At 41.4% G+C, this 22,091-nt stretch overlaps 2 protein-coding genes across 2 annotated transcripts; both read left to right on the top strand.

Annotated features, from left to right (window-relative positions):
- Positions 1 to 16: 16 nt before the first annotated feature.
- snip1 (Smad nuclear interacting protein) lies at positions 17 to 3,672 on the top strand. Its single transcript, XM_079343656.1, has 4 exons — positions 17 to 683; positions 1,116 to 1,218; positions 2,053 to 2,630; positions 2,762 to 3,672. Exons 1-4 carry the CDS (start codon positions 520 to 522, stop codon positions 3,024 to 3,026), a joined length of 1,110 nt encoding a protein of 369 aa, XP_079199782.1. The 5' UTR covers positions 17 to 519; the 3' UTR covers positions 3,027 to 3,672.
- Positions 3,673 to 4,377: 705 nt separating this feature from the next.
- Positions 4,378 to 20,971, top strand: LOC306824462 (mitogen-activated protein kinase kinase kinase 5). Its single transcript, XM_079344635.1, has 28 exons — positions 4,378 to 5,034; positions 5,115 to 5,254; positions 6,020 to 6,207; positions 6,391 to 6,559; positions 6,932 to 7,038; positions 7,176 to 7,346; positions 7,552 to 7,664; positions 8,131 to 8,290; positions 8,497 to 8,647; positions 9,158 to 9,262; positions 9,569 to 9,618; positions 10,190 to 10,285; positions 11,759 to 11,843; positions 12,061 to 12,194; positions 13,205 to 13,332; positions 14,177 to 14,313; positions 14,403 to 14,508; positions 14,606 to 14,763; positions 15,478 to 15,679; positions 15,997 to 16,165; positions 16,405 to 16,570; positions 17,499 to 17,684; positions 17,781 to 17,886; positions 18,107 to 18,353; positions 18,583 to 18,695; positions 20,010 to 20,107; positions 20,217 to 20,293; positions 20,457 to 20,971. The coding sequence occupies exons 1-28, from the start codon at positions 4,710 to 4,712 to the stop codon at positions 20,551 to 20,553; spliced, it is 3,984 nt and encodes a 1,327-aa protein (XP_079200761.1). The 5' UTR covers positions 4,378 to 4,709; the 3' UTR covers positions 20,554 to 20,971.
- Positions 20,972 to 22,091: the final 1,120 nt, after the last annotated feature.

The raw sequence follows: 22,091 nt of genomic DNA, 5'->3' as shown, positions 1-22,091 counted from the left end.
ATAGCAACAGCGTATCAGCGTTGCTTTTCAGTTTCACCGTTTGGAACAGTCTAGAATCGGTGGTAAGATTACGGTAATGTACAGTAAGAATTTTTGTTTATTATTTTGTTTTCTTATATATTTTTTAATCAATGCAGCACACATGCAGGCTCGTAAACTCATTTTCCGCGTATTTTTGTTGAATCGTTTATTGTATGTATACTAACGTACAGAAGCACTGCAAAAGATGAAACGGATGTGCACTTTTTTATTAATATATAAACATTCTTAAACTTTTGTATGAAAAGTAAACCATTTGAATTTTCTCAAGTTACCGAGATGAAAACACGGAACCAGTTACAGTAATCCAGCCGAGATCATATTTTAAGTGAACCGCCGGAAGCGGAAGTTCGTCGTTTGAGCAACAGTCGAAGTTTACGGTCGCGACGTGTTTGAGTTTCTCTTTGTTTTTGTATGCGCTTCTGTGAGGACACAGATGTAAGTTTGGTCCAAAAACGATTGTATTAGTTTATACACTTTATGATGACCAAAGAAAAGCGACACAGGAGGAGGGAATCTCCCGAGCGGGAACCCAAAGTGAAGATTAAGAAGGAGAGAGTGAGCCCGGAGAGGCCGCAGACATCCCGCCGCTCTCGGTCCAGATCCGCCGAACGCTGCAGTCCTCCGAGGAGACGGAAAAGCAGGTAATTTCACGATAATACCATCATCTTAGTGTTTATCCCACTAATTCTAGGTGTTTACCTGAACAGAAAATACAAGTGTTGGCCACTCGATAAGCCCCTCTGGGTTTAATTTCTCTCGCACATTACTTTCAAAAGACATCCTTTTGATATATATTGACTTATCATACTGTCCGTTTTTTTATTTGATCTATTTTGTTTTTGTTTTAAGTGCATCATATATATATATATATAATTATATAACTTTTTGTTTAGTTTATTAGTTTAGTTGTCAGGGATCATGTACAAATATAACATTAATCTCATAGAGAAGAGATGTTTCGTACGAGATTATAATTTCCATCTGCAGTGACCATCATAGTTTAATCTAAACGACAACAACATGGCTGTGTATAAATGTCTGTTCACTTTGAGTCTCTGTTTTTCTTCCTGTAGGTCCCCTGTGAGGACGAGAGACCGCTCTCCAGGTAGAAGAGAGACTTCTCCTTCAAGACGAGGCAGCAGGAGGAGTCCGAGTGAAGATGTCAAAATAAAACGAGTGTGTACTGTCAACTGAAAATGACTTTTTAATACTGTTAAAAATCATCTAAAGAACTACACACACAAGTATCAAGACTAAACACATGTTGAAACTTTGACTTTTTCAGTCATTACAATGATGCAGAGACTTACAAGCATAAACAAATGCTGACCTTTAACCATATCACTTATTTTACTAGCTGTTGCTTAAATTGTTTATTGTGTTACTTTGACAAATAACACCTCTTATCCGCATACAGCTGTTAACACACTGCGCTAAGGTTTGAAAGCAAATAGTTTGAGACCTACAAGACCTGTTACTGTGATTGTAAAAAGATTTTTTTTTACCTGAGTTCTACAAGTTGTTCATACAATATGTGATTATAGTTGAACCAGGTTAGTTTACATCTGCTGCCTGCTTGAGGCACGTTTAATTATAACAGAATTATAAGACTTTGTTTTAAAGGCACTTTATGAGAAGAGTTTGCAAAGTGGAGGTGCAAACAAATGCAAGACGAGAGTTTTAGACAACATAACCTCAAGTCAAGATGGTAAACTACACAAAACATCAGTATGTAAAAGACAGAAGGATGATGAAAGATGAGAAATGTAAAAAATAGAGAAGTAAATCATCAAAAATAAGAATGTAATGACCGAATCAAGGCTCTTTTAGTGGGTCATAATAAGGATGTTGTCATCATTGTTAAATGCAGATACCATCATGGCTGCTTTTCAATCATGTCTGTCAGATGACATAACTCCTGATATGGTGACTTCTGTATGAATCCACAACTAGGAAGAATTTGTCCTTGACTGATTTTTAATGTAGCCTTTTTTTCTGAATATCTCTCAGGAACGTGAGGATTCTCGGGCAAGTGGTGATGAGAGGAGGAGGAGAAGAAACAACCCACCGGAGGAGAGAAGGAGCCGGTGGGAATCAAACCGCGATGAGACAGACCGCAGCAGAGAGCGGGACAGAGACCACAGTGGAGACCGAGACGGAGACAGGCAGAGAGGACGAGACGCAGTTGCCCAGCAACAAGCTGAGAGACAGCAGCACGACCAGCGGCGCAGGGAAAACCGTCAGCGGCGCGAGGAAAACCAGGAGCACGATTTTAGTAGGCCGGAGGAAGGAGATGACGAGTCGAGTGCTGCTCCTGCTGAGGTGGAGAAGCCCAACTTCGAGCTGTCCGGGGCGCTCACAGAAGACACGAACACATTCCGGGGGGTGGTGATCAAGTACAACGAGCCGCCTGAGGCGCGCATTCCCAAACGCAGGTGGCGACTGTACCCTTTCAAGAACGACGAAGCCCTTCCAGTGATGTACATTCACAGACAGAGTGCCTATTTGTTGGGGAGGCAGAGAAAAATCGCAGATATCCCCATTGATCACCCATCCTGCTCGAAGCAACATGCAGTATTCCAGTACAGGTGAGGAAAACAGTCATCGACTCAGTGTTTTCTTTCTCATGCCTTAAAATGTGTCGTCTTTAATGTGTCACATAAGAACCTGGAAGATTTTGTGCGAGTAAATCTCCGCCTTTCCGTCTGTGTTTGTGCAGACTGATGGGGTTCACACGAGCCGACGGCACCTCTGGACGCAGGGTACGGCCTTACATCATTGACCTGGGCTCGGGGAACGGCACCTACCTGAACAACCAGCGTATTGAATCCCAGCGTTACTACGAGCTCAAAGAAAAGGACGTGATCAAGTTCGGCTTCAGCAGCCGCGAGTACGTCCTCCTGCACGAGTTCTCCGACACAGCCGAGGTGGACGCAAAGCCGGAGGAAGGCGAAGACGAGGAGGACGAGGGCCTTGATGCGTAAAATAGCTCTCACATGCTCCTCTGCCCGTGTTCATTCTTCTTAGGTAACATCCTGGACCTTTTATCCATCAGTTGTTTCTGCAGGAAATGAAACAATGCATTGATGCTTAAAAGCACTGAATCGATGGAACACAGCTTGTTTGTATTTGATGTAATTACCGAACTATTGCTTAAACCTGCCACAGCCGTCTCCAAGAAGACTTCCTATTCTCAGGTTGTTTGTGTAACGTCAGAGTGATGCATGACTGACCTCACGGCAGACAGTGCCCACAACATAAAGTGCTTGGTGCCAGATAGAGATATCTTGCCAAGTGAAATAGTTAATTATATTTTTGGATTACAGCACTGAGTGCAACATTTTAGCTAAATAGTCATATCTTGTTTTCTGTCTTTGGGGCTACAGACGTCATCGTACATGTGGAATGTGAACTCTAGATTCATGTCATTAAGCGTCGTGATGGAGTTAAACTTTACAGATATTCAACTTAAAATGATGCCTTTTTTTTTTTTGCTTTGTAGTGCAGGGAAAAAAAAGTTGATACTGTTGTGTTTAAAGACTTCCCCTTCGTTTGTCTTCACTGAAGCCCAACGCATTTATAGTAAACGTCCTTTTATGTATTGTAAATAAAGACAGTGAAAGTTTGCCATCTCGTGAGTTTGTATTTTTGTGCATGGAATTGTGTATTTGAATGTTCGTTTTTCTCAACAAAAAGATGAAGTATGTTGCATCTGTAGCAGCTGTAAGAACTTCGACCAGTGTCTGCCACGAGGTAACAATCTGATAAACCAATCATGTCTCCCTGTCCACCTGCTCGTTCTCTGTCCCTTACGTGCACTAGCACAATCAACGTGCGTCACGAGAGTTTTTCACTACAAGTTTGTTGTTGTGAGTAGTATTTAACATTTATTTTGATAAAGTTCAGTGTTTACTTGATTGTTGAGAATGAGACGAATGTAGCGGCCTTGACAGGCGACTGCACAAATAACTGCAAAGTAAGTTTTGCATTTGGTGAAATGTTTCCGAGTCCTGTAAAATGTTTTTTTTTTTTTATTTATTTTATTTATTTTTTTTAAATCATGAAATATGTGTGCAGTCCTTCAGGGCCACCATACTAAAAGAATCAGATATAGGCCTATAAACCTTCGGGAAGTAACAGCCAATAGCATGTCTTTATCACTTATTAAAAATCTTATCAGGGATTCAGGGGCCAGATAAGACAACACACAAGACTACAATGCACAGTAAATGACATGCATGGTAAATAATGCACTTTATCTCTGAATTTAAAATTGCACGGTTGAAATAATAGCTATAGGCAAAGTAAAGAAGATAGATCAAAATCTAAACCAGCACAACGCACAATTGAACAGGTTTCTAAGTAGGCCTATCTAACTTCCAAGGTGTATCGTTTCCCACAGCAGAGGTCACGCTTGAGTCGGCCTGTGTGGTGTTCAGTTTCAGTCTGAAAATGTCAGCGGGCGGAGCGGATCAGGGGAGGAGAGCAGGGCGGGTCGAGTGTCGTTAGTACCGGGAATGTTACTGGATATTTGGTATGAGAGGAGGCGGCGGCGACGCACCTGGGGAATTACACGATCAAGCAACCCTGTAGTTTGGATTTCTAAATGAGGTATTCGTTAAAAAAAAAAAGACTCGCATGCACTAAGTGTCAGCAGATCGTAAAGAATGTACACCACGGAGCGCAGGCGGATGAGCCTGCACGAGAAGAGGAAAGACCCGGTTTGGGTGTCCGCTGGAAGTTTGTGGCAGGACTCTCTGGCCCTGGACCTGAACGGCGGTAAACAGATCGTCTCTCCGCGGAGTCGGACCAGAGCTGTATCCGTGGCGTACATTGTCAACGAGGACGCGTCCGTGCCTCAAACTGAGGAGAACTTATCACTGAAATGCTTAAAGGAAGCCTGCGCGGACGCACACGCCGTTTTCAAAACCATTCCATTTGACAGGATCTCACTAGGCACCACTGACATCCTGGATAGTTTCTACAACGCAGGCAAGTGCAGGCACGCGGGGCTCTATGTTAATCATTGAATTACGCAAACTCACCCTCTGTTTTAACCCCCCCTCACACAGATGTTGCAGTGGTGGAGATGAGTGACTTCTTCTGCCAGCCTTCCCTTTTCTATCACCTCGGAGTGCGAGAAAGTTTCAGCATGACTAACAACATTATACTCTACTGTTACAAGAAAGACAGTGATCTACAGGCTGTCAAGGTAAATGCATCAAAACAGAGCCTGCCAGTTTGAGCACACATTTTCTAAAATGTGGAGCAGGCAAAAGATGAAGAGGATAGACTTTTTTTTTTTACAGTCAGTCCTACCAGAAAACATTTATGCTTTAAGGGCACCACAGTGAAGACTCATTCATTCAAATCATTTAGTTATTGCAGCTTTATAACCTAGTTTGTGAGAAATAAAGTTGTGTTCTGTGAGTTAAGACCTTAGGTGAACTCTTGGGTGGTGGAGGTGTCTGGTGATCTGGTGAAGATGAATGTTGGCTACTTTTACTAAAATGTTTTATTCAGTAGGAGTCATTGCACTCTGCTTTGGTTTGTGAATGAAATGACAACATGCATGTCCATTCACCTTTGGCTGCAACTGAATCATATCAAGATTGAAGATCTGCTGATTATGTTCATGAACAATGAAAGACATACAAAAGCTAAATACTGTAGTCCAAACACAAATGTGTTTTTTTGGGACTATAATGCAAAATATGAATGTAGTAAAATATACAATAATGTGGAATAACTTGCACTATCTCACATTTTGCAAAAATGCAAGATAGATAAGTATCAGTCATGCTGTATAACTTGAACTTGAAATTTGAAAAGAGAAAATAGGGGGTGACTAAAGTTCTGGTATCACCTGCTATGCTGTTTTGTAGCATTTTATATGCCGTCTTTAAATGAAGATGCCTACAATCAAGTGAGACTCTGATGGTTAATTTGTTGTTTGATGCATATTTTCTGCCTGTAGGAGCAGTGTGGATGCTACACATTGATCCCGTACGTAGTGTCCCCTCAGGGCAAAGTGTTTGCTTCTGATGCTACCATGATGACCGGTATCAAAGACCTGATGCAGCCCAGTTTCCAGCTGGAGCCCTTGCTGACCCCGCTGGTCGAGAGACTGGTTCATCTGCTCAACAACGTACACGTTCACACCAGGTCAGACTTGAACTGCAGCGCTCTGATCAGCAGCACATGCTTTGCCAAAAACATTATCATCTCAGGTTACACACGCGTTTGCTTGAGTTGCAACTCCGTCATGTTGGACTTCACTCGGCTTCATTCATTTATGATTGTAAAAGTGTGAGAACGTCATGACACCTCTGCTCTTCCTGCACACAGTGAGTATTTCCGCGAGTCGATCAGGCATGAGATCCGTACGGCACGGGAGAGGTTCAGCGGACAGGCCTTGAGCGCGGAGCTGAGCAGCATACAGAAGCGACTGGACAGCGTGGAGCTTCTCACACCTGACATAGTCATGAACCTGCTGCTGTCCTACAGGGACATTCAGGTGTGTGTTTCTGTGTGCACCTGAGGAAATGCTCACTAATACAGCGTTGTGAAAACAAATCAAAAGACCTGTTAAATCTGCGATTAATATCGAGATAAAAGCTGTCAATGATTTCAGTAATTGGTAAATTAACTGCGCATAAACACACTAACATAGCATGTTTTTTCTTGAGACATGCATTTAGCTGACACACCTGCACCCTGCAAGAGTTTATGATTCAAATGCCAGATTCAAATTGTATGCAAGTTTATTTCGACACTATCAGAAGCAACATTTAAGGGCAACATGATGATGAGATGTAAATGTTGCAATAACACAGACAACGTTATTTGGATGAGACCCCTGTAAATAGAGTCCTGCATTATCCAACAGGACTATGATTCCATTATCAAGCTGGTGGAGACCCTGAACGACCTGCCCATGTGTCTGGTAGCGGGCCATCAGAATATTAAGTTTCATTATATTTTTGCACTGAACAGGTAAACAAAAGTATCCTACTACTTTCACATTCTGCTTTTCATATTATCCTCTTATCTCTCTGGGTTCATCTTGGTGTCTAGTATTTCGGTTTGAATTTCATTTATCACCATTTACTACTTTGAATTTCCCACACCAGGAGGAATCATCCTGGAGATCGTGCTAAAGCTTTGAAGGCCATTCTTCCTATCGTGGAGTCGGGGGGGAAGGTCGCGTCGGATGTCTACTGCCTGTGTGGACGCATCTACAAAGACATGTTTATGAGCTCTGGGTTCACGGACGGGAGCAGCAGAGACCAGGCGTGCTATTGGTACAATCGCTATGTGTTTGTCCACATGCAGTGACAGTGTTTGTTTTTTACACAACAGTTTGGCCCTATAGACTTCTAAGTGTTTGTTTTTTAAATTGTAGCTGCTTGTACTTGTTTTTTTGTTTATGTTGAAATATTATTAACCATGCTACTTTCCTCGTGTTGTTGTTTAACACGTCAGTGCTACCTTTATGTTCTTCAACAGGTACGGAAAAGCTTTTGAGACAGAGCCAACTCTACACTCAGGCATCAACAACGTGGTCCTCCTGATGGCAGCTGGACATGAATTTGAAACTTCCATTGAGCTGCGCAAAATCGGTGATTAATGCTTTGAGATTAAAGTTTTTATTTTATTTTTTAAAGATTTATCATCCCCATATCACACCCCATATCAAATGTTTGTGCCACATATTAGTCTCCTAGCTGTTTCTGTAGCTTTAAATGCAAATGAGCTGTGTCTGACCACGCCCCTCTCTGGAAGGACTTGGGTGGCTAAGGCTTTTTTTTGCACCGCGCCCATTTGCTTACGGTGAGATGGCAGACTCAGACTGCAGAACAAACACCTAGCTGTGGGAGTGTCACCCACCTGGGGGAGGGGTTACAGCCCTTTGTGATGTCATAAAGGAAAAATCTCCAAATGACCAGTTTGAGCACACATTTTCTAAAATGTGGAGCAGGCAACGATGAAGAGGATGGACTTTTTTTTTTTTTACATATTAGATTATCAGGCAAGAAGTAAATATGTGATTGTCAATGAATTGTGTGTTGTCATGTTGGTGTTTAGGTGTGACCCTGAGCACCCTGCTCGGTAGAAAGGGCAGTTTAGAGAAGATGAAGGACTACTGGGACGTGGGCTTCTACATCGGAGCGAACATCCTCGCTAATGAACACAAAAAAGTCATAGAGGGCTCCGACAAACTCTACAGACTCAACGCTCCAATCTGGTGAGGCTTAAACAGCAGCTCTTGATTAGTATTGATCATGCAGATCAGCGGGGTTAATCAGCATCATGAAGCTTCATTTTGAAGAGCACGTTTCTTTTGATTGGTTTGATTAAAATCCCTGTGGATACAAAAGCTTTCCCAGTGATTCTGATGCTACTTAAATATTTAAATGCTCTGGATTAATGAGTTAAGCGTGACTCTTTCAGGTACGTGGCATCAATTATGGAGACTTTCATCCTGTACCGTCAATTTTCCAAGCCACCTGAGGTGAAGTCTCCCAAACAGGACACTGTGGACTTCTGGATGGAGCTGCTTTTGCAGACCTGTAAACCTACTGTCTCAACAGATCGCTGCCCAGTAAGACCGAACAAACTTCAAACAGTAGCTGAAAGACAAGATACAGAAAAGTCAGGTCAAAGTTGCTTCAATGGGACCATAATCTGTCACTTTTGATACGAAGGTTGAAACAAACAATAAGAATGAAGCCCACGGTTGTTTTGATGCAACTAACAGATATTTTGGTTGCTGTTGTTCTGGTTCTCACATGAATCATTTCCATAAGGCACACGTTTCCACATATCAACTATGACTGAAAACATGACTATAGTCATAGATGGTGCAAGCCTACAAGAAAGGCCCTGATAAATCTTAAAATTACTGTCGGTATGTGTTTATGTGGCATTGATCGATTTCCTCTGTCCAACAGACAAACAGTGAATGTGACTTTTGATGACATCATTAATTCCAATTTAAGGGATTTAGTCCCGAAATGATGGAGAAACTAACACAGTTTTAATAGCTTATTATAAATAAAAGAATCGCATGTGGTTATTGTAAAATATAGATGTAATCATTTCTTCATTCCAGGTGCTCATTCTTGAGCCGAGTAAAGTCCTTCAACCAGCTATCGTGTGTGTGAGCGAGGAGGATGGAAGTCGCACTGTCCAGTTGAAACACATCACACCCTTAAAGGTATGTAGACCCTCCACCCCCATCCTATCCCTGGAGCAGAGGTGCCTGCCTCTAAAAACCTGTAGCCCGTTCAGAAAGCTAAACACATTGCATAACAAAAGGAAGAGCCAACATTTTTCCACTGGTTTACGCTCCAGTAAATGTTTAATCCAACCGAGTGTGGGCGTGTTCTTTGTCACTGTATCCTACTTCATACGTAAGCAGCTCTGAATGTTTACTTTTTTTCTTTTTCATGTGAGCACATGTGAAAATAAAAGCTGCTTCCTCATGTCAGACTGTAATTTAGCTTCATCCTTGATTCCACAGAAAGGCTTACACCAGTGGACTTTCCCGGCCTGTGCAATTCGAGGAGTGAGGTAAAGTGGAATACAGCGTGTGCCGACATCTCTCAAGTATCTGCTCTGTCAGTGCTGGGCGTGGTCAAACATGCAGCAGAGCCCGGGGACCCAAAACATACTGGTTTTCTGGGAAACCTTGGCTGTCAGTCAGACTTTTAGTTTCAGGCTTTGTTGTTGTTTCTAGATGTGTGTTTGTTCATGTGAAGCTACTGATCAGGTTGGACTTTACCCCTTATCTTGTTTGCACTTTGGCAGATTTTTGCAAACAGTATCATCCTGTCATCTGCGTACTCATTTAAAACAACATTAAATAAACAACTTTATCAGATAGTAGTGTCTGGAAATAAAGGACAGGCATTGTTTTCTTTGTTCTTGTTTGCTGTTATCAGCGTTTACTGAATAATCTCCCCCTCCATTTCTGTACTTAAACCCTGTTGTAGTTCAAGTAGTTGTTTTGTCCCTATGTGGAACAGAGAAAGGGTTAATTTAACCACTTTCACATCCCTTTATGAATGTTATACTCAAATAAGTGAGGCCTTCTTACTGATTTAAGAGTTATGTCTTGATTTCCTTTTTTTCCCCTCCAAAGTGTTTCAAAGATCGATGAGCGAAGCTGCTTCCTGTATGTCCACTACAATTCAGATGACTTCCAGCTCTGCTTCCCCTCTGAGCTCCACTGTAAAGGGTGAGTGACAAACAAGTTGGCGAAGATACAGAGTGTGCGGTTTTGAGTGAGTCTATGTGTGGGTGTGAGGTCGTGCTAATGATAGGTAGCACTTACTGACCAGCTGGCTTGCAGGATACATAAGAACAGACCATTAAACTTTAGAGTCTCGCCAGTGGTTTGGAGAAATAGGTATGATGTAAATGCGTGAATGAGTCATGATGCCTTCACTGCCTTTCTAAGAAAAACCCAGAGGACAGATGGTCAGGTGACCCAAATCACAAAACAATATGTATTTCCGTCTAATCTGTAGTTTCTACCACAGGCCAGATCAGATCTATTTCTATGACCGCTGACCTTGTGAATACACATACTTTTTTTTTTTACTTTAAATGCTTTTTGAAGACAATGTGTCCCGTCAGAACTGTCACTGCCAAAAGCAATAAAGTCAAGTAAACACTTTGTGTATGACTTTGAAAAAGTCGGCATGTACTGTTTGAAATTCACTTTGATGTAATTCGGGTCAACTCAACCCTTGAGGGATCTCTATGGAGATGTTATTGTAAACAAACAAAAGGTTTGAATCTCTATCTTGCATTTGTTCTTTAGGATTTGTGGCTCGAATTTGTGCGTGTGCATTTTTGAGCAAAAACTAGAGTCGTTGAACGGTTTGAATACTAAACTCAAGCTAAGCACAGACGTCATTCTGTTTATGGAATAGTACACAAGAAACATTTTAAATAGAAGAGTAAAGATTGCAATAGTTTGTTAATGGTATGTATGCATTACATTTTTTCAGCTGTTGACTTTGGGTGGATATTTGTGTTGAAAAGCAAATAAGGGTTAGGTCGATTAAGCTTAAGCCTCATCCTTCTCCATTTTTCAACATGTGACGTTTGCTTTGTGTGGAATGTTAAGTTGAATTTTTCCTTTACTTATTTACTTATTATCGTACTTTTGGGGCTGCATGGTGATGCAGTGGTTGCATCCCAGCGAGGAGGTTCCTGGTTTGAGTTTGCATATGTCGGTTCTCTCCAGGAACTCCAGCTTCCTCCTGCAATCAAAAGACGTGCTTGTTGGGTCAGGAGGTGACTCCAAATTTGCCCGTAGGTGTGAACTTGAGTGTGGCAGGAGGTTCGTGTGTGCTGGTGGAGGAGCTCAGACGGGTAGCAGGGAGCCAGATTATGGAGGGCTTTGTTCGTGGTAAACAGACGATATTAATACGTCAATGAAAGCGAGGGCCACGGCTTTAGACAGTGAGCTTCTATCGGGACAACCAGTGTTCAAAATGACCAACTCAACGTGTTGATTCTGTTTGTCAAAGTAGATGTATCCTTCAAATATTTTTTTTTTTTTTTTTTTTAAAGTGAAAGTATGATAATAACTTTATTCCTTTAGGCGACAGCTCATGGTGCTGTGAGTGTCTGAAACATGAAACAGCCACATGCTTCACCATTCACATCAGTGTCTTGTCGCTCTGTTTCCTCTCCCTAGTTTCTGTGAGCTGGTGAACTCTCTGCTTCAGGAGGCTGAAGACCCCACTCAGAACCTGGACCATGGGAGTGGGGGGATACTCGAGGTCAGTGTCAGTCTGACGCAGAGTCTGCTTTATTGTAGGAGAGACCTAACAAGATAGATAGACAGACAGACAGACAGACAGACAGATACTTTATTGATCCAGAGGGAAATTCAAGTATTATCCAGGGGGAAGTTAGTATTCAAGCAACTGCTCCGACTGTTTCCACTTACGGTCACCACTTTCTGACTCCTGCTGTCCTGCTTTCCTTTCTCTCCAGTACATCTATGAGACCAATGAGAATGGAGACAAGGTGGTTCTGGGTAAAGGGACATACGGAGTGGTGTACGCAGGGAGAGACCTGAGCAACCAAGTACGCATCGCCATCAAGGAAATCCCTGAGAAGGACAGCACGTACGACAAACCAGCACTCGCACAGTTTTTTTTCCTCCCTGCTTGGGAGACACACAGCTACTCTGTTTCTCACAAAATGTTCTTTTTCCATGATATCCTTAAAGGGAAAGGATTTGGCAGGGATGATACGCAGTGGCATGCTATGGATCCCGAGTGCTTTTTAGGAAACTCAGAGGGGATTGAAAGTGTTTAGACTTCTTCTGTTTTGTTTTTTACTCTATAATCTGCTCAAAGCTTTGGCTTGTAACTGCAGAGTGAAGTGGAAATAAAGGATTCCATCAAAGGAAATGTGATATTTTTAAATGCATTTTTTGCTCATTTGCAAAACTTTGCAGAGTATTTTCCTAAAGCCTGGGTGTTTCGACTTCAACATCAAGCTTCTCCTATTACATGCAGAAAAAAACTGTTTTAATTTGCGTCCAATTTGTAAATTGTTGACAAACGAGAAGTGAAAGCATGAAGCTCCCTTTTATGGGAAAAGATATTGTTTAAAAAACACAGACAGGAAATCAGGTTTATAAAGCACAGCCATTGGAATTCAGCGATGCGTCTTCCAGATAAGTTCACGCTCTTTCTGACCAATAAGACGCCTGTTTATTTGGATATGAGGACAAACAGATGCTTGTTGCACAATAACTGCACAGGGCTTGACCGATATGGGATTTTTGTGGCCAATAACTATATTCGGAAGAGAGAAATATCCAACAGTGATCATTTGGCTAGTATCTTTCGTAGACTTATGTCTGATCTTTAAAGATGGATAGACACATTTGTTACATTTATCCCTTAAATGCAGTTATCAAGCCCTTGAGGAAAAAAGATTCAGTAAAACACAAGACAAGATGGTCACTCATCTGGAAAGCCAGATGATAATATCGGGCTACATTAGCGTATCAAGTCACTATTGATATCAACTAATTGGTCAGCCTCTACAGTTCGGATACTGAATGTTGTACTGTTGACTAAAATCACATGATCACACTTATCACGTATTTGTCATTCCCTCGCAGGTACTCGCAGCCCCTCCACGAGGAGATCGCTCTGCACAAGAGGCTCAAACACAGAAACATCGTGCAGTACCTGGGCTCCGTCAGCCAGGATGGTTTCATCAAGATCTTCATGGAGGAGGTACCTGGAGGTAGGAATCCTGTAACTCACAGTAGAGTTGAAATCGAGGACGGAGAGTAAGAGGGAAGCCGGATGGTCGCTGTTTGTGCAGTGTCACTGTGATTGGCTAGTTACGTGCAAACTAACCTTTGATTGGTTGTTTGATTCTGACCGGATAATTAAAGCATTGAGTAAATCCAAAAAAGACACAGTTCTGATCCACATTTTATCAAGGAAATGGTCAACGTAGTATTGTAAGTGATATGCAATGATCAAAAAGTTTTTAATCAAAATTCTAATTCACTAAGGTTGCATAATATATCTTTATATCAGAACAACTGAACTCAAAACAATCATTTATTGAACTATTACTGATACTGTTTCACAATTCTTTCTCAAGTGTTGCAACTCAAGCTCTACAAACTATATTTATCACAAGAAGCGTTTTAAAACAGTCTGCATGAGGAACTTAAAAAAGAAGCCAGTCTGGTCTTCTTTAAAAAGCTGACATAAGGAAGCCTTGCCCCCAATTTGAAGGCCTGCATTTCCTTAGTTACAGTTGGGCTTTGTTTTGGGGGAATCGTGTAATAAGCATCCAGGAAGTCTGGTATTTCGATTTGTAAGTGCGTGTGTGTCATTGTGTAACATCAACTGGAAGTCAGGGTTAAGAAAGTGGGTGGTTCAAGATTTCAGACACTGACGTCAGGAAAATAACGTTCCACACGCAAGCAAAGTTTTAGTCTATTTAAAGTGAAGTAGAAGTTTTTACCCCAAACTCTCTTCTGCTTCCTGCTCTTACAAGAAACGCTGTGTCACAGCAGCAGTCTTTTCTGAAAAGTCCATCGACTTGTGTTATTTGTCATTCCTGCGTGTAGGAAGTTTGTCATCTCTCCTGCGCTCCAAATGGGGTCCTCTGAAAGACAACGAAGCCACCATCATCTTCTACACCAAACAGATCCTCGAGGGGCTCAAGTACCTTCACGACCATCAGATAGTCCACAGAGACATTAAGGTGAAGAAAGATGTTTTACACACTGTCGAATAATTCAGTGTAAGCTTTATGGAGTAAGATTTTAAACTAAATCTCTGTGTCTGCTGCAGGGAGATAATGTATTAATCAACACCTATAGTGGAGTGTTAAAGATCTCTGACTTTGGAACCTCCAAACGGTTGGCAGGAATCAACCCATGTACTGAGACATTTGCTGGTAAGATTTATGTTAAAAAGGACAATCCCCATTTACAGATGTAACTACAACATGTGACATTTATTTAAATCATGTATATGATGTCATTATTCATCAGGGACTCTCCAGTACATGGCCCCAGAGATCATAGACCAGGGGCCTCGGGGTTATGGGAAGCCAGCTGATATCTGGTCCCTTGGGTGCACAATCATAGAGATGGCAACGGGCAAAACCCCCTTTCATGAGCTGGGAAGTCCTCAAGCAGCCATGTTTAAGGTAAATATGGGCGAGTGGTATTTAATGTGGATGTTAAAGGTCACATATTCTCCTCCTTTTCAACAGGTTTAAATAAGTCTCAGAGCGCCCCAAACACGTCTTATGTACTTTCTTGTTCTCAATCCACTCTGATCCTGTGTTTGATCATAAACTCCTCTGTTTCCACCCTACTCACAACTGTCTGTCGTTTAAATTATCATATGTTTTTATTTTTATTCGAACAATAGAGGCAAGATTGTAAATCACAGCAAACCATTAAATCATCCGTTTCCTCCATGGTCAACACATGAACATACAACACATACCAATATACACATGTATACTGCAGCAACATACATTTTATATATATATATATATATATATATATATATAATTCACTCAGGCTTTCAATTAGAGATATACTTTCTGCCTTACACCAACAAATTAATAGTTTTTAAAAGTTGTTACTTTATCGAGTACTTTTACATTCTTCTGTCCTTTAATGATGTCTGTGAAGCACTGTGAATTGCCTTGTGTCTGAACAGAGCTATATGAATAAACTTGCCTTGCCTTGGCTTACATGTACAGACAGACATATATACATACATGATTATATATATGGTATACACACACAATCAATAACAACAATAACGAAACTGGATGCCGGTGTCCTTTTTTATGGTAAATGTGATAAACGCCTAACATTGTCAGTAACCTTCACACGCTTCCATCAAGGTGGGCATGTTTAAGATCCACCCAAAGGTTCCAGAGTGCATGTCGGACAAGGCCAAGGTCTTCCTCATGAACTGTTTTGAGCCGAACCCTGACGACAGAGCCACAGCTGAAGCGCTGCTGAATGACACCTTCCTCAGGTCGTCTCCCAGGAAGAAGGTGAAGACTCAGCATGAGTCCGAAACCAACGACTTCCTGTCTTCAGGTGAAGATTCAGCACACAGATTCACACTTACACTTTGCTCTTCCTCCTCGTATATGTTACTTATATACAGTATGTTTGTCATCAGAGGGTTTATCTTAAATGCTCCCTTTGCCGTTAAAAAAGTCTTATTGGGGTCGCTGACGTCCAAGAAGTTATGTTGCCCAGGTTCGAGTCCAACCTGTGGCTCCTTCCCAGTACTCTCTCATCCCGATTTACTGCTTTATCCACTGTCCTCTATCAAAAAATAAAATTCATCAAAATCTGATCTTAAAGTCCAGCTGTCTGTATTTACCTTTAATCTCTCTTGGTGTTTACAGCTGATTATCAACGCAGCCTGTCTGTACCTATCTCCATCCTTGTGGAGGACACTGATTCGTATTCGGGTTCGATCGACCTGTCCTGCTCTCTGGACCTCAGGAGGCCCCACTCTGCCCACTTATCGAGTGAAATCTCAGAGAGCCCACCGAGCACCAGCAGCTTCCTTTCGTGAGTTTGATAATTGCTCAACAGGAGGGGAAAGTTAAAGGTTATGTGCACGCTGCTGTAATGTACTAAGATTTTGTGTCAGTGGAAAACCACACTGGTTTCCTGTGTGGGCACAATAAGACATTCTGCCACTCTGTGAAATGGCGATGTATTCATTTAACTGTGCGTTGCTAAGAGAAATCTGAATTAAAAAAAATAGTTATTGACAGATATATCATCATTTGTGTCTAATGCACCAGGATACCCGAGGACAATCCATCAGAACTGTACAGTCCAGCCACAACAGAGGAGAGTGTTGGTCTTTTCATGCTGAGAAAGGACAGCGAGAGGAGAGACACACTGCACCGAGTCCTCTCTGACTACATGAGTCTGGTCGTCTTTAACATACAGGACAGTGTGCCTCAGGTGGGTAAAGAAGGAAAGTCACAGAAAAGTTCTTTGCATTACTTTGAATCTGATTGGTTAATCAAGGATCCTGTTTGTCAGTACAATGTAAAAGTCTTAACTCAAAGGTGATGACAGTATCTGTAGATAAATGAGCCTTTTATACCAGTATGTGACTCTTAATAAATCACAGACATGGGGGGCAGGTAGCATAGTGGTAAGTGCGTACGCCCCATCTACAAAGGCTATTGTCTTCTAAGCAGGTGGTCCAGGTTTAATCTGGCTCCTGTTCTGCAAGTCATTCCTCACTCTCTAAAAATATTTAAAAAAAAAAACAATAATAAGACAGACAAGTAAGAACAAAATCAAACAGTCACATGGCATTTTTTTAAAAACTTTATTTATCCCTGTGGGGCAATTCATGTCAGCCTTCAGTGAGTTTGAACTTAATTATAAAGAAGTTGATCTTGAATGTCAGGGCACGTTGAACATATTCTGACTTGTGCATTACAGCTTTGTGGCATTTTAGTTTCTTTATCACATACCACTGGATGATAATTTAATTTGATATTTTTTAATTTTTGTATGTTTTCATGCTGATTTAAAGTTATGAATCTGCCAAAGTTCTTTCTTTCAAGAGTCATCCATAAAACATAGGGCAATGCTGTTTTCAATACAGTTCCAAAACTGTCCAAATACTGAAACATTTTGAATTTGTTTATTTCTCATAAATTTGAAGAAAATTAAAATAAATCCTATCCACAATAATAATTTCAGATATCCACAACAACATTGTTTGTAAGACAAATGACTCCAGCTTCATCATTTGTGTGTTTTGCTTTTAATTGTGGGATAACGACATCATCATTCTTCCTGTTCCAGTCGTGTGTACTCTGGAGAAGAGAATTTCCACATTTTTTTAAGCATAATTCTTTTGATTTCTTAAAAGCACGGCGAGGGCTCGCCGCTGACTGCAGAGTACATCACTGAGCTTGTGAAATGCTTGAGAGACAACATCCGCTCCCCGGACAGGAAGCAGCTGACCAGCAGCCTTTTAGACCTCCGAGCTGCGCTGGTCACTGCTGCAGTGCCGATGAGCAGCCTGCAGGTGGTGCTGTTCGGCTTTCAAGATGCGGTAAGTTTACTTCAGCCAACGCACAGATTTTCCTGGAGATTCCGCAGCTTTGTGAGATTTTTGGATGGAATGTTTAACACTGTGCTCGGTATTCAGGTGAAGAAGGTGTTGAAGCAGCAGATGGTGAAACCTCACTGGATGTTTGCTCTGGACAATCTGCTGAGACAGGCAGTCCAGGACGCCCTCACTGTGCTCCTACCAGGTACAGCTTCATTCAGTTCTGGTTAATCATCAGAGTTACAAGCAGTTGTTAAAGACAAGTGGTTAGAGGAGGGAGATTGATATTTTCCTTATCTATTTTTATCCTTTCTGTTTCTAAATGTATTCCTGATCTTGTGTATTTCCTTTTCATTATTCCTTTTATTCATTCAATCATTGTTTACACTTCATCCATACTCCCTCCTCTCCCATCTGCCACTCAGAGCTCAAAATCCAGCTTCAGTCCTCATTCGAGATCGAGGACAGCACTCCTGACGAGCAGTATGCCGACCCAGACACTCCTGTAGCTCTTGTCCCTGACCAGCAGGTGGCGCAGCTAGACTACCAGCCGGCAGCGACCTTGAATGGGTTTCTGCCTTCAGACAGCCCGAACTCCCCAACAGACCTCGTCCTCAACTCTAACTGTCCCCTCAGTGAGAAACTGAGAGACCTGCGACTAGAAACCAGACGGTACATTTTATCACGAAGCGTTCATGTTGTGCAACATTATTTTGACGTTATTAATAAAGACTCTGGAATTTATGATAAACAAGGGCACCAGCATTAAGAGGTTTAAAATGTAAATGAAATATTATCACTGTCTGGCAGCTCTGGCCTCTTTAGTAGGCAGTAAACACTGACTAATGAGATTTTTGAGTTGCTGCTTTTTGCTGAGTAATGACGGCCCATTGTGTTGCAGACTGCTGAATCAGCTGAACGAGAAGGAGAGCGAGTACCAGGAGCTACTGAAGAACACAGTGCAGAGGAGACAGGAACAGATAGATACACTGAGGAAAGAAGCCATAGCTGAAGGTGACGTTTCATATGTCCATACTGTAGTATAGGACAGTTGATTTTAGTGCCAAGTATGGTTTATGTAAGAAGGTCTTTGTAGAGCTTTTTGGAGATGCTCTTATGCTGAATTAAAATATATTAGAAACTATAGATAGAATTGTTATAGAGAAAGTAGCTGAAAACTGAATACAACATATTCATATATACAATATATTTTGAAAGTTTTAAAAGTCAAGAGTCTGTCCAAAAATCCATTCTTATGTTAGCCAAATCTAATCTAAAGGCCTGAACAGACAGAAAATGCAAAAGCCAATGCAAGTTTGGTATCTTTATTGTAATGGCCACATGTTAGTATTTGTGGATTTAACTTAGCATGACCAACCAATCCACTTTGTTTCAGCGAAGGAACTTTGTCCTCTGAAACCCAATTTTGGATTTTTACACTCACCCAATCTAATACCTGTGCGACATTTAACCAAAACAGAGAAAACCGCAACCCAGAAAAACCTTCATGTTGAAGCGCTGGTAGCCTAGTTCTTAGTGTGCGTGTCCCATGTATGGAGGGTGAAGTCCTCCACCTGTGGTTCTTTTCCTACATGTCTGTTCCCCCTCTCTCTCTCTACCCAATTTCAGACTCTAGCTAATGTCCTATCTTTAAATAAAGCACAAATGGTCCAAAAATAAACTTTAAAATTAAATAAATTGTTGAATTATTGCATAGTTTCTTCATACAGACTTCATTCTTTGACTTTGGTCCAGCAAAAACATTCCCATCCTTTACTCTTATCATGGGTTAAAACCATCGCTAAGGTATATACTCGCTAGTTTGACTGCGTCAAATAAATACGTTTTGTCGTGATTAATATTATAGATGAACAAAAAACACAAAGGTAGTGATCTTATTTTGTGTAGGGAATAGTCCTATTTTGTGTTTGTAAAGTAATTTGCTGATAACTCGAGTAATAAGCTGACATGTAAGATTTAGTAAGAGCTCAGTCTGCAGTCTGAGGATAACCACACAAGCTGCAGCATGACCCGTGTTGCATCAAGGAACCCAACCCTCCTTTGGATTATCAGTAAACTTAGTTGTTCTTATTAATGTTTCTTAACACTCATACGTAGTTGATCCGTGCCACGCCTCAGCTCCAGGCGCAGGATTTCTGCCTGACTGGTTTGTGTCGGAGGCGTAGACCATCCACTTATCAGCTGTAATGTGTTTAAGCTTGACTTGTAGGTTTGAAAAATGATTATTCTGTTTGCCTGCGGTAACAAGATAACCCCACTAGATAGCGTACGTTTGGTCTAAGTGTTTGCTATCTCTGTACTTTATAGATGGAGAAATGGCTCAACAGAAAAGCTCTAATCCAGAAAGGAAGGCTTTGGCGCACTGGCTCAAGTCTGTTCCTGTAGATCAAGACACTATCAATAAGGTAAACTCAACCAAACGTCTGCCATTCTTTCTGTTTTTTTCACCCCTGAGGCTGGTTGATATTACTCATACATGCACTAGTAATCCACTTCTGTGATCCTCTTTCCTAGTTGATCTCTCACGGGTTCACCTTGGACTGTCTCCTTCACATTGCCTCCAGGGATGACTTGATGTACTGTGGAATAAGGTGAGCCGCCATCACACATCACAATCACATCGTCAGTCCATGCAGAAACATAGGAAGCGATGGGCGATGTTGAAAAGATGCAGGCACCCTCATTATGTTGTGTTCAATCAAAAAAAAAGCCTCGGTTGAGTTTGGGATGTTTTTTGAATATCTCATGTTTCAGAGGGGGCATGCTGTGTCGAGTCTGGGCGGCCATCACAGCTCGCAGGAAGAAACACCTCAGCACACACGATGAGGACAGCGAGGACAGTACGCTTTAATGGCTGCTGATGTTGTGCATCAGCAGCCAAGGACAGATTTATTGACAGGCCGGTCCTGTGTCATCTGGAGGAAGTGAGGCAACATAACTGACTTTGATAGGAAGCAGGATTCATTTGGTTTCCTTCTTGACCTGGGAATGTATTTTGTGCATGCAAAGTAGGAAAAGTGTAATTAAAAGCTACGTCTTGCCTGCATTTATTTGTCCGCTTTCTCAGGACTATTTTTTTTAAAGAGGTGGAGATATAGATATGTCTTCAAAAAAAACTGCTGATGATGCTTGTACTGTATGTGTTTTAACAAAACCTTAGCAGGATCTAAGTAACTAAGAGTAAACTATTTAAGGTGAATGTCTCTTCAGTCTGGTAGATGAAAAAGAAATGTTTAACTTTATTCCAGATAATAAACAGTAAATGTAAATCTCTCAGACTGGCTTCTTATCTCTGTACAGCAGTGTGTGTGTGTGTGTGTGTGTGTGTGTGTGTGTGTGTGTGTGTGTGTGTGTGTGTGTGTGTGTGTGTGTGTGTGTGTGTGTGTGTGTGTGTTTTGTTCAGTAGGAGTGACGTATGCTGGAAGAAGTGATGAAGCAGTGAGCGGTTTTAAAATTCCACACACGTTCCCTCTTCTGTTTTGACTATGTTGACATCTCCTTAGAAACAGTGACATAAGTGGGCTTTGTGTGTGTGTGTGTGTGTGTGTGTGTGTGTGTGTGTGTGTGCGTGTGTGTTTTGTTGTGCAGCATCCTGTCAGGGTCCTCTATGAGTTTTGACTTTTGGCTGAGGTTTTTCTGATTTAATTTTGTCTCGTCATCCGTCTTTGAGGTAGGGGATAAGTGTTAACCCTTGGATTCAGTATTTTGACTTAAGAAGTTTGGCGTTTAAATATTTAAAGTGGAAATAAGAGGATAGAAAGGTCGTGATCAGAACATCAGGGATAGATACTGGAGGTGAATACTTTTTCATGTATATCGACTTTCCAGTGTGTCGTGAATGCTTGGTGATCTCAGCGCTCTGTGTGAGATCAGAGGACGCACATTATTTTGAAAAGCTCATCTGAGACTCATTAAAAGCGATCACATATCACCTCCAGTGTTCTTTCACTGTAGGGGATATGACTTCATTGTGGCACAGGGGTTTGGCTTCCTATCACCATGGTGTATCTTAAATATAGATAAGAAAATCTCCTTAGTTTTGCTTTTAACAACTTGCTGTAACATTAATCCCAAAGTGACGTCATAATTTAAAGGCGACTGCGACTTGTTGATCCAGTAGATGTCGCCCTTGAGCACCAACATGAAACCAAAACAAACTGCTGTTTGGCCAAACATCCGCCACACTAAAAATGTTGCAAGTAGGAGCAAAATTGTCCTCGCCTCGGACTGCAACTGCCTTTGATCTGCATTGTTGTGTTGACAGGCTAATGATAGCACACGTTAGTTAGCTTATAGCACCACATTGATGTTAGCCTATTTGTCACAGAATGACCGTGATCTAAAAAAAAAAAAAAAAAAAAGATACAGTAAGTAAAATCCAAACAAGCA

Source organism: Symphodus melops (genome assembly GCF_947650265.1).
Source record: "Symphodus melops genome assembly, chromosome: 5".
NCBI lineage: Eukaryota > Metazoa > Chordata > Actinopteri > Labriformes > Labridae > Symphodus > Symphodus melops.
This window is presented reverse-complemented; position numbering and strand designations above follow the sequence as displayed.

What these genes read in the sequence shown, in the direction of transcription:
- snip1 (XM_079343656.1), top strand. Translation starts at nt 520, where the DNA reads ATGATGACCAAAGAAAAGCGACACAGGAGGAGGGAATCTCCCGAGCGG. An exon ending in CCGAGGAGACGGAAAAGCAG is followed by an intron (nt 684 to 1,115) that starts GTAATTTCACGA and finishes TTCTTCCTGTAG; the next exon opens with GTCCCCTGTGAGGACGAGAG. An exon ending in CATGCAGTATTCCAGTACAG is followed by an intron (nt 2,631 to 2,761) that starts GTGAGGAAAACA and finishes GTGTTTGTGCAG; the next exon opens with ACTGATGGGGTTCACACGAG.
- LOC306824462 (XM_079344635.1), top strand. Translation starts at nt 4,710, where the DNA reads ATGTACACCACGGAGCGCAGGCGGATGAGCCTGCACGAGAAGAGGAAA. An exon ending in TAGTCCACAGAGACATTAAG is followed by an intron (nt 14,314 to 14,402) that starts GTGAAGAAAGAT and finishes TGTCTGCTGCAG; the next exon opens with GGAGATAATGTATTAATCAA. An exon ending in CTCAAGCAGCCATGTTTAAG is followed by an intron (nt 14,764 to 15,477) that starts GTAAATATGGGC and finishes GCTTCCATCAAG; the next exon opens with GTGGGCATGTTTAAGATCCA.